The sequence below is a fragment of the Sorex araneus genome, chromosome 6, assembly GCF_027595985.1.
Source record: "Sorex araneus isolate mSorAra2 chromosome 6, mSorAra2.pri, whole genome shotgun sequence".
Lineage (NCBI taxonomy): Eukaryota > Metazoa > Chordata > Mammalia > Eulipotyphla > Soricidae > Sorex > Sorex araneus.
Window position 1 is genome coordinate 15,112,573 of NC_073307.1, and position 12,498 is coordinate 15,125,070.

Below are 12,498 nucleotides of genomic sequence, written 5' to 3' on the forward strand. Positions count from 1 at the left end.
ATTTAACGCAGTAAGGGCTTAACTCTAACAATGCTTTTTCTGAAGAAATGGAGATATGGTCTTTCTCCTTACATTTTAATCTTTTTTAAATTTGGGGGCCACACCTGGCTGTGCCCAGGGACCACTCCTGGTGGTGCTTGGGGGCCCGTATGCAATGGATTTGAACTGGAGTTGGCAGCACGCAAGGCAAGGCCTTACCTCCTCTATCTCTCTGGCTCTTCTCATTTACACTGTTTGGGGGCCACACCTGGATGTGTGTAGGGGTTCCTCCTAGTATGCTTAGGGGACCATAGGGGATGCCAGAAATCAAATCTGGGTAGATAACATGCAAAGCAAGCGCCTCACCCACTGTGCTCTCTCATTAACTTTTTTTTTGCTTTTTGGGTCACACCCAGCGATGCACAGGGGTTACTCCTGGCTCTGCACTCAGGAATTACTCCTGGCGGTGCTCAGGGGACCCTATGGGATGCTGGGAATTGAACCCAGGTCAGCCGCATGCAAGGCAAACGCCCTACCCGCTGTGCTATCTCTCCAGCCCCTCTCATTAACTTTTAACATGCTCTATCTTAATGGATCATTTAGTATCAAACTATTCTTACGTTCTTACAGAAACACAAGACATCCAATTGGTCATTATTTATTGCTAGAGAAATACCATAAATCCATTTGGTCATTATTTATTGCTTTCTGAAAGCGCCGATTGAACGATTTCCTAATGTAATGTTACGCTTGCATTTAATTTTCTCAAGCTGAAAGCGTCATTTCCTCTTTGGCGCGGTCTGTGTCAGGTTAGAAACAACGATGTTCACATCACACAACGGTCCCGGAGGCCGTGGGGCGGCACACCGAGGCTCAAGGTTCTCCTCCAACCTTGGGAACTGCTTACGCATTGGAGTAAGTTCATTCATTCTGGGGCCCTGCCCTGCAGTGCTCAGGAGCTACTTCTGACTCTGCCAGGGGTGCTTGGGGGACCACGTGGAGAAAGGGACTGAGCAAAGCACCTGCGGAGGCCCCTGAGCTATGTACCTGGCCCAGGTCGGGCTGACTTCAGAGGTTTTCTGGAAATCCCCTGGGAACAATCTGGCTGCCACGCTCGGCAACGGCTTGCTCATTTTGGGGTGACTGACGTGTGTTAATTTCCTTATCTACTCGGGTAATTTGGCAGTTTGTGTTTTTCAAAGGAGTGTCAGCTTTCTGATTTAATTAAGGCGTATTCTAATTCTGGAAAATTTTCTGTTCCACAGAACATGGCATTTAAATGTGTGCATTTCTGCTTCTTTCCTTTTTCCCTAGAAATGTGTGGCTTGGTTTGTCCCTTATTCCTCACCCCTACACCTGCTTTCTGCTATTCCTCGTTCTTCCTGTTTACTTGTTCCTGGATGAACTAAAGATCTGGTTAAGTTTTGGCAGTTCCTCTTTTTATCAATTCATTTCTGAATACTGTAGATTTTGTCTTGACTTCTAAAATTTTCGGGGCCAGAGTATGCTGTGTGCTTTGCCTTGCATGTGGCAGACCTCGCTTTGGTCCCCAGTACTTCATATTGTCCCCAGGCTCCCAGGAGTGACCCCTGAGTGCACAGCCAAGAGCAAGCCAGCACAGCCAACGGCAGCCCCCAAATAAAAAGCAACAACAAAAATAGCTATCTTAATATTATGCTCTCATCAGTCTTCTGTCTTTCTCAAGTGCTTTTCTTGTGTCTGGCCACTGGGCCACCTGCAAGGCAAGTGCCTTCCCCTACCGCTCCTCTCTGGCCGTCTCCCTAGTTGAAGTCTCAGGTCAGGGCCCACCCAGCTGGAGCAGAGCCATCAGCCCTGCCCTGCACACAGGACCCCGGAGCCCCCCACCCACCTTTGATTTTTTTTTTTTTTGGCTTTCTGGGTCATGCCCGGAAAGGCTCAGGGCTTCCTCTCGGCTCTGCACTCAGGAATTACTCTGGGTGGTGCTTGGGGGACAATATGGGATGCTGAGGACCGAGCCCGGGCCGGCCGCGTGAGAGGAAAACGCCCTCCCCGCTGTGCTGTCACTCCGGCCCCAGCCCAGAGACCACTGCTCGCTCCGCTCCCAGGCAGCCTACGGGCCCGCCCAGGGCCATCCGAGGGCTGCCTCCCGGCCTTCCTCCCTCGGTCTGAAGCCCCTCCGGCACTGGCTTGTCCTCACTCACTTGTATCCTGAGGTTCCATCTTGGGGACACCCTGTCATCTCAAAAGCGAGATGGCTGCCGTCAACTTCCCCCGGCCTCAGCTCGGCGACGTCTCTGCCTGGCACGGGGAAGAAGCCTTAGTAACACTCCCTTCAGCGCGGCTGTCACAGAATCAGAGTTATTAGTCTGCTCCCCGTGTTTCAGCACACCCGGCAAGGGCTCCGGGCGCGTGACCTCTCTCGGTGCCCCCGGCCAGGTGAGGAGGGGTGGGCTGAGCAGGAAGCCTTCCTCCGACAGGAAGCCCTCGAATACAACCAGACCGAGTCTCCAACCGTGTTCCACTATCTGCAAAACTTTTATTTGGCCGTGAACGTTGACACAGAACTAGGTAAAGCTCTTATGCATACACACATATTATAATGAGGTCAAGTCTGAGAACGCTGCCGGGGACCAACAGTTCCGTTGTGCTCTACAGGCCGCCCGGCCTTGTTTGTGCGGACGCTCAAGACAAAGCCCCTCCTCTAAACCACGGCACGGCGGGCAAGAGGGCAGGAGCCGAGCAAGCTGAGTCCCGGGGCCCCGGGCCCCACCGGTCCCCTTTCTCATGCCGGCACCACTGCTATGGAACGGAGTGTAGGTAGCAAACAGGGCGCACTGACACCTTTCTTGCAGGTGCCTATTTGGTGCAAGTTGGGAAGCGTTTCTCTGCTACGCACACAGGCCTGACGTTCTGTCAACGCGCAGCTGCGGGACGTGAACCCCCACAGGCGTGTAGCTTCACGGGAGGGCCCCTCAGCGAGAGGCGCACCGTCACCAACCATGACAGGCTGCTGAATTATACACGGGGTTATGAAAGATTCAGAGTCTGGGGCAGGGGGAGGGTAACGGAGACACTGGTGAAGGGAGGGTGCTGGGACATGGTATGACCGAAACCCAACCACGAACACTTTGTATCTCACGGTGATTCAATTAAAAAATAAGTTAACAACCAAAAAAAATTTTTAAGTTTTATGAAACCTTTACCTCAGGATTCTTTCATTTATGAAAAACTGCTATTACTTTACTGCCTTACAATCATGAACGACAACGCAGGAAAAACAATCTGAGCTTTTTATACAGTTCTAAAGTTATTTCATAAGACTATTTTAACCTTCATTATCAAAGAGAGGACTTATTCTTAGATATGGACATCTTAATTTGCCAGGACTTAAAGAGAAACAACTATAATAACGAAGCAAAAGATCATATTCCTTAAACTTACTTCTTACCAACATCAGAAAATCAATACTATTTCTAATTTTATTTTTATTTATTTATTTATTTATTTTTGCTTTTTTTGGGTCACACCCGGCGATGCACAGGGGTTACTCCTGGTTCTACATTCAGGAATTACTCCTGGCGGTGCTCAGGGGACCATATGAGATGCTGGGATTCGAACCCGGGTCGGCCGTGTGCAAGGCAAACGCCCTACCCTCTGTGCTATCGCTCCAGCCCCTACTATTTCTAATTTTTAAAAGTTAGTATTAAGCCCTAACTTCAACCCCAAGCACCAAAAGATGGTCAACTTTGGTAAATTCGGGTATAAAATAAAGCATACCAATAATGATTAATTTTTTCAGGTCTATTAAGATTTCCCTTGGGAAGGACAGAATTTCAGAGTCGTTTTAGTTGAATTTAGAAAAAATTAATATTACAATACCCAAAAGTGATACTCTATTTTTATACTGAAACTGCAGAAAGAATAATTCAACATTCATTATCAAGACTTCAACTTCGGTCCAGCTCCTCCACGTCAGCGTTGGACACTTATCTCGGGATGTCACAGAATGACAGAACTGATGATTTGTCAAGAAACTGATTACCAAAACGCAGACAGGCTCTCACACTGCACGGATTGCAGTTAATGAGTTAGTTCACAGAGTAAAAACACAAAATGAAAAATCTATTTTTATTTTTTTTGCTCTTTGGGTCACACCTAGCGATGCTCAGGGGTTACTCCTGGCTCTGCACTCAGGAATTACCCTGGCGGTGCTCAGGGGACCATATGGGATGCTGGGAATGGAACCCGGGTTGGCGGCGTGCAAGGCAAACGCCCTCCCCGCTGTGCTATTGCTCAGTGTCTTTTTGGCATCCTAAGCAGTGTTCAAAGTGCTCAGGGGTCGCTCCCAGTAATACAAAGCTTGCTGTGTGGGTGGACGGGTCAGTCGTTCCCGTCCTCCGGCAATGTGCCAGATGCTGGAGGCCAGGACTACACACAGCAATGCCGAGTGTGTGGTGCTGGGGATCACACTCAGGGCTTCCACATGCCACTGAACCACTCCCTAACCTGAAAGCCCAGTTCTCAGCATCTAGGCCAGTCGCCCCCACTGTACCACTGTCATCCCATTGATCATCCATTTCCTCAAGCAGGCTTAATAGTAACATCTCCATTCGTCCTAGCCCTGAGATTTTAGCAGCCTCTCTTTACTCGTTCTTCCCAGCAGCGCGGCACTGGAGGCTCTTTCAAGGTCAGGGGAATGAGACCCATCATTGTTACTGTATTTGGCATATCGAATACACCAGCATTTACCTAAAAATAAAAACATATCAAGGACCATGTATGGAACTGCACCATTAAATTTACTTGAGTGGTTCAGATTTCTTAAAGTTTGTTATTTAATTTAAAAAAATAGAAAAGTATCTGTTTAAAATGACAGCAGCTAAGACACTGGAACAAAATGAAAAAGTCAAATAGCAAAAAAAAAAAAAAAAAAAAAAAAACACCAAAAAAACCCCAAAAACCCCAAAACACCCAAAACCTCTCAGCTACATATAATTTACAACATCATGTATTGCAGAGAAATAAACAAAAACTCAAATGCCTTTCCGTCTAGACAAGACTTCTCTCCCCAAAAAGGGTAAAAAGGAACTGATAACTCGGGATCAAAATCAAACAGTGCTCTGATTTATCCCAGCAATGTCTAATTGAATGATCCACAGAGCACAGTTTTCCCATTCTTCACAATCCCACATACAGTTAAATTACTTGTCCCTCAGTCATATAATAATCTTCTCAAAACAATCTCTCTTTAGAAAAATTATTGTATTAGTTATCTATTCATTCTTTCTATGAAGTTAATTTCATTTATATAGGTCATACAAGTTTAATTGACACACTTTACTTAAAAGTAAGAGAAAATAAGTCATTCTTCCTTAAAAAATTATGGGATCACCTGTTTCCAAAGAACAATCCCAGATACTTAATTCATTAAAGCAATTTTCTACCACCAGCAGACAAATGTTTTCAATGATCACTAAGTGTTCACCCAAAGATTATCGCTGCTATTATGAACTGTAAACTTCTTTTGAAGAATTGAGTCCATTTTATAATATACAATTTGTACTGAAGTTGCTTTTTTTTTCTTTTTTAAAAAAGGTAACTTACATACATACAGTTAATTTGCTCCAAAGAACTTCTTAGAAATATAGTATAAACTTCTAAGAACCACGACAGAGCGCACGCGGTTCTGATTTCAGCAAAGACATTCTGGAAACCCAGTACAAAGGCGACTGGCTCAGGACCATATCCCAAAGTGACATGAGCACAAATTTGGACTGTAAGACTACCTCTTAAAAAAAAAGAGCACACTCGGTTATAAATGGCTTTTGACCTGGAGCTACAATTATGCTGCCGCTCTCCCACTCTCCCAGCGGAGGTCAGTCATGTGGAGACGTGGACATTCTCGGGGCTCGGTTTGGAGTCCTTGCTTTCCCAGCTCTGATGGAGATCTCGGAGGCGTTCAGAAGTTCGTGTGCTTACATTCAGGGCAGGATGAACTTTACAAATTCCACTTTCCTCCATTAGTGACAGGCCACAGATCCCAAAGTATGCATGCAAAGCGTCTGAAAATGAGGCATAAAAAAAAAAAACCCACAATAGTTATTCTTTATTTTTTTTCCTTTTTGGGTAACACCCGGCATTGCACAGGGATTACTCCTGGCTCATGCACTCAGGAATTACTCCTGACAGTGCTTGGGGGACCGTATGGGACGCTGGGAATTGAACCTGGGTGGGCCGCATGCAAGGCAAACACCCTACCCGCTCCAGCCCCACAGCTCACTTTAAAAAAATGTATTTAATGTACCATATCACTATGGGTAACTTTTCTACTGTAGCACCATCTGGCAAAGATGATTAAGAGCTACTCAAAAGTAACAGTTGCTTTTTTTCTACAAAAAAAAAAAAAATTACCTGGATGACTATCAGGCCATTTGGCAAATCCCCCAACAAGACGATCTTGAGTTGATAAGATGTAATTTCTATTTTTTTCAAAGTTAGTGTACTGGAAAATTTTCAGAAGCTGAAATGAAAGGACAAACAGAACCTTACTGATATAAAATGACTCCGTTTCAAGCTATTCTATTATTTAAATATGCTTTCTCTATTAACGCTTTGAAAGCAGGTTTCTGGGAACTTAAGCACTTAGCAGTAGTCAGTCACTATTATCGTTTTTAAAATCTTATCAAGTCTCCTTTTCTTATTTACTTTTTTAAATTTTTTTGCTTTTGCTTTTTGGGTCACACCCGGCTATGCACACGGGTTACTCCTGGCTCTGCACTCAGAAATTACTCTTGGCGGTGCTCAGGGGACCATATGGGAAGCTGGGAATCGAACCCAGGTCTGCCATGTGCACGGCAAACGCCCTACCCGCTGTGCTACTGCCCCAGCCCCTCAAGTCTCCTTTTCTTGACCCACTACTTCCTTTTATTTTGTGACTGAGCCCAAAGTCTCAAGCTTTCTTTTTACTGTATTTTGAGTGCTGGGTCTCCATGAGATGGGGGTTCAACTGAGCTGCACAATGAGCCGAAGGTTTGTGCAGCTCTCTACTTCCTTCTTTTAGCTTCTTTGTGCCACATTAAAGCAAAACAAAACAAAAAACAACTCTGTGAATTGCTGGACTCATTTTTTTTTCTTTTTGGGTCACACCTGGCGATGCACAGGGATTACTCCTGGCTCATGCACTCAGGAATTACTCCTGGCGGAGCTTGGGGGACCATATGGGATGCTGGGAATCGAACCTGGGTTGGCCGCGTGCAAGGCAAATGCCCTACCTGATGTGCTATTGCTCTAGCCCCTGCTCAACTCACTTTATCATTTTTGCTTGGGGGATACACCCAGCAAACGCTCAAGAATTACTCCTGAAGTGCTCAGGAAACCATATGGGATGCTAGGGATCAAACCTGCATCAGCAACATCCAAGACAAGTGGCCTAATCATTGTACTATCTCTCTAGCCCCCAACTCACTTTAAAAAGTGAAATTTTATCTTTTTAAATTTTAGCTCTTTAAGAAAGACTTTTAAGCTATTAGTTGCAGACTAGTAACTAATACTAAATATAGTTCAGAACAGAGAAATAAAAATTACTAATTAGATTCTAGAGAAGTTTTACTGGAGGACTATAAAACACTGTAACTCTTTAGGAAAGATAAAGGGTAAAGAAAATATGGTATAAAAACCGTGTATCTGAGGGGCTGGAGTGATAGCACGGTGGTTAGGGCGTTTGCCTTGCATGCAGCCAACTGGGGTTTCGAGTCCCAGCATCCTATATGGTCCCCCAGCACCGCCAGGAATAATTCCTGAGTGCAGAGTCGGGAATAAAGCCCTGAGGATCACTGGATGTGACCCAAAGAGAAAAGAAAAACCAACACAACGAAAAACAAAAACAAAACCCCATGTATCCGAAGCAAAACAAAATTACAAGAAAGAAAAGTACCAGATTATTTCACTTATGTGTGGTATATAAAGAAATAAACAAAAAAAAACAAAGGCCAATGAGAATAAAATCTTAGACTGATCACAGACTTGAACCGAGGAGGAGAGAAATGGGCTAAAAGGGTGGAGGAAGTCCAATGAACTGTGGTGGGCGAGGAGTATCAGGCACTCGGCAATGCTCTGGGCTTACTCCTGGCTCTCCACTCAGGAACCGCTCCTGCAGTACTCGGGTGACCATGTAGGATGCCGGGGATCGAACACAGGATGGCGCATGCAAGGCAAGCACCCTACTCACTGTACTATTGCTCTGGCCCTCATCCATCTTGATTTTAATTAAGAAAATACAAGGAGAGACTGGAGCAACAGTAATAGAACAGTGAGTAGGCACGTGGCCAGGGTTGGTCCCTAGCATCCCATGTGGTCCAGGAGTGTATTTCTGAGTGCAGAGACAGAGTAACCCCAAAATATTGTTGGGTATGGCCCCAAAACAAAACATAAAGAGATGGCTGACAATCCTGAAGCTAGAAACATTGTTCCTCATGAGTACACGGGTTATTACTTAAACAAACTGTAACCATCATTCCATACCTGGCTCAGTAATAAGCTATATTTACATGATGATAATAAACAGTGATGACTGGACTTCAAATTTAGAATCAACATCTATGCAAAGCATGACATTTGATTATTGTTACACAACGTTTTATAATTTTATAATGTATAAATTTACATTATAAAAGTAAAAGTAAGATCACAATATTAAGAGACAGTAGAGGAAGGCAAAAAAGCTCAGAACAAAAAAAGTAAAATAACAAGTTAGCAATTTACTAGAGAAAAAAAGGGAAGCCAAATCCTTATTTTTTTCATAGTTGGGAATAAAAAACTGCATGGAAATGAGTAGAAAAATCAGCATCTTAAAAGTTATGGCAGATTCTATCCCCAAGAATTAGGCTTTTTAAAAAAAAAGTTAAAAAAAAAAGTTTCAAGATCGCTGCCTGCAGGAAGCACGGAAAGGAGCGGAGAGCAGCACAGCAGGCGAGAGGCTGGCGGTGCGAGTGGCAAACCCGGCTGGAGCCCTGGCACCACCTCCGGTCCCCCAGTCCCGCCAAGAGTGACCCCTGAGGCCAGAGCCGGGAGGAAGCCCTGAGCACTGCTGGGAGTGGCCCCCAAACAAACAAAAATAAAAACAACCCAAAACACCAAAAACGAAAGCTGTCAAAGACAACCAAGATCATGTCAGAAGACTCAAACTGGTACCTACAATGTATCACAAGCCAACTTAAATTGGTACCTACTAGCAAGACAATTCAAAAGAATATAATGGAGCAAAACATTAAAAAATATGTATCAAAGCTGAAATCATAATCAAAAGGAAAAGAAGTCCACAAAATCCGGAAACCCAATTACTTCTTTTTGAAAACCAGGGAAGCAGCTCATTTTCCTGAGAGACTATGATTAAAATAAAGGGGGAAAGAAGAATTTAAAAGCATTCATCTGCCACTTCCTATAGTAACTATAGACCTGGAGTAAAGTAAAAATCTATTTAAAAACCTGTTTTTCTTTTTTTGGGTGCTCATAGCCGGCAGCGAGGGGGGCTCAGGAATGAAATTGGGCTCCCCTATGTGAGCAGCACTTAGCCCTCGGGGCTAGCTCTCTGGGCTAAAATCCTCGGTAGTAAATTTTAAAAGAACGATGGAATAAGATTACTTTACAGTCCCTGATGTCACAGTGGATCAAAGCAATACTCCTCAAAGGCTAAAGGGCTAGAAACATTCAAAAATAGTTTTCTGAATGTATTTCAACCACATGCATGAAGTTTGTTAAGAGAAAAGGCAAGCTATTATACTTGCCTTTTAAGAAGATGAGCCAAGATTCTCGTTAGATTCCAGAATATCAGAACGAGATGCTAATTTTTGAAGGTGCCAGAACAATGTGAAGAGAGTGACTACTGGGGGGTGTCAGTGACTATTTAGAAATAGGCAGTAAAGACCAGGGGAAATGTGGGTGCAAGCGAGTAATTAAATTTTAGGTTAAAAAAAAAAGAAAGAAAAAAGAAAACCTTTGCAAGTTGTTAAAGAAATAACCATAATTTCCCCCACAAGAACTCTGGGCATCACAGTTCAGAAAGATCCTTAGGTGGACTATTCATTTTCGAGGCAAACTTTTTACAGTCTCATGGAAATTTCAGGTAGCACAAGAGATAAAAGAACTTCAGTGAACACACACACACACACACACACACACACACACACACACACACACACACACACACACAACACCCATATAGATTTGCTTGAGATTGGCCTGAGAGACAAAATTAAAAACCAGAGTCCACAACACACACACACACACACACACACACACACACACACACACACACACACACACACACAATACCCATATATAGATTTGCTTGGCCTAAGAGACAAAATTCAAAACCAGAGTCCACAACACACACACACACACACACACACACACACACACACACACACACACATACACACACACAACACCCGTATATAGATTTGCTTGGCCTGAGAGACAAAATTCAAAACCAGAGTCTACAACTAACACTACTTCAGGAACCACGCGAAGGCCAGACTCGAGGCTGAGTTTCCAGGCCCGGGGCGGAGTCTCTGGGGTTGTCATTCCCTCACCTTCAGAGTCGCTCCCACCCAAAAAGAGTAGCAGGTGTCCACAGGCTTGTTGGGGCGCCCGTGGTAGCCGTTCTGCTGCCGCATTATACACCACCGCTTTATCCTGTTCAACTCCTTTTCTGAGAAAACTTCTTCCAGCTTGCCCATCAGACACAGGGAGGCAATGCCACAAAAAGTTGATCCTCCTGTCAATCAAAACCAGAGTACTTTTAAGGCTCAGATCGGATGTCTAGGAAAATAGCATAAAATAGTTGGGAGTGCTAGGAAACAGTAAGGTAAAATTTTATGATTACTTTTTTAAAAGAACTGCTAAGCAATGAAAATGAAAACAAGGCAATTTAAGTCTACATACATATAGACATACACATACACACAGACTCTGATGAAGAAACTTTTCAAAATCACGTGGTTAATGGCAGAACTGAAAGTGGAATCTAGGACTACCTCTCTCAGGCCAGAACACATCACCCCGAAATGGTCCGAATTCCTTTAGAGACAGTCTACGGATATGCTGCCTAACAACCGAAATTCCATTTGCCTGAAGCAGGACCGATTTGTCCATTTAACAGTAACGAGCTGGAGACTGTTCTGAAGATATAATACTACGTAAGAAATCTAAAGAAGAAAAGTGTGAGCCAGAGAAAGGAGCAAGGTGGGGGCAGAGAAGAAAACTTCACCTCCAAGGAACAGGCACAGGGGGAGCCTGAGTCAGCCCCTCCCCCTGGCCCTGAGGTTCTGAGTTCTAATCCCTGGAACAAGCTAACAGGGAGCCGCAGCTGGGAGGACACCAAGACTCCTGGAGGACCATCTCGGGCGCTCCAGAGGGCACGGAATGGAACCCGGAGTCCCTTCCAAGAGGCAGGCAGAGAGAGCCAACGGGGGCGGCACAGGGGCCACCGAAGTGATGGCAACAAGTCAGGCCCCCTTTCCCCCCCAACAAGCAACGTCCTCTTGCAGAAGGAGCGACTCGGCCTCTGGAGGGCTCCGCCCCGCAGCCCCGAGTGGACACTGCCCGCGGCCTGGTCTGAAGGCTCTTACCATGAGATTCAAGTCCAGCTCCCTGGGCCAGCCCATTGTCATAGGACTGAAAGAGAAAAACATTGCACAGTTTAATGGGGGGGTGGGAATGAGAGTAAAAGCTCAAGTAAACGGCAATCACATTAATGTTCGGTCTCACTATGGGATTTTCTTTCTTTACCTCTCAAAATACATACTCCGGCCTACAAGGAAAGAGTGAGAAAAGAGACATTTGAAGTAGCTTCATCCTTAGCAAGGCCTTCTCCACAAAGTACTAAGCACTCTGAGAACAGACTCTTCAGAGACAGACCCAATGGTAAAAAGCCCCGTCACCCCTATTCCTTTTCCATTTTCAAAATATATGAGTTTAAGGGGCCTTAAGAATTTTATATACTCAAAAAACATTAGAGGCACAAACAAATTCATTTTTTTTAAGCAATTCTAGGTAGCCAAGGATGATCGTGCCAGTTTAAACTTCAACCTCTCCACACATCTGACAAAATCAAAACAATGTAAGAACCATAAAAGCATATAAAACTGAAATCACAGCCAAATTGGAAGACATTTCTCAAGCACCAAACTACCCACCAACAGAAAAAGAAACATCAGCTTCCATAATCTGTGTCTTACAACCCTTGTACATTAAAAAAAAAAAAATTGTTTTTGGGCCACACATCGCAGTGCTCTGGGCTTAATCCTGGCTCTAGGCTCAGAGATCACTCCCGGCAGGTCTTGAGGGGACTATGTGGGGTACCTAGAATCGAATCTGGGTCAATCACATGCAAGGCAGGCGCCCGACCCACGGTGCTATCCCTCCAGCCCCTCCTGGCACGACTTTGCGGCGAGTAGAGGCCATCTGTGAGAAATCCTGAGGAGAGAATAGCGGGGACTCAGGATCTCAATCCTAAACGGGAAACACAGGCAGTTCTGG

General features: G+C 44.7%; 1 protein-coding gene across 1 annotated transcript in view; it reads right to left on the reverse strand.

The window, feature by feature from the left end:
- Positions 1 to 2,477: 2,477 nt before the first annotated feature.
- Positions 2,478 to 12,498, reverse strand: part of PGGT1B (protein geranylgeranyltransferase type I subunit beta) — a 32,396-nt gene continuing 22,375 nt past the window's right edge. The window contains exons 6-9 of the mRNA XM_055143177.1: positions 11,589 to 11,634; positions 10,551 to 10,735; positions 6,373 to 6,481; positions 2,478 to 6,023 (exon numbers count right to left, since the gene is read on the reverse strand). Coding sequence (XP_054999152.1) covers positions 5,842 to 6,023; positions 6,373 to 6,481; positions 10,551 to 10,735; positions 11,589 to 11,634 — 522 coding nt within the window. The 3' untranslated portion in view covers positions 2,478 to 5,841. The remainder of the gene's footprint in view (positions 6,024 to 6,372; positions 6,482 to 10,550; positions 10,736 to 11,588; positions 11,635 to 12,498) is intronic.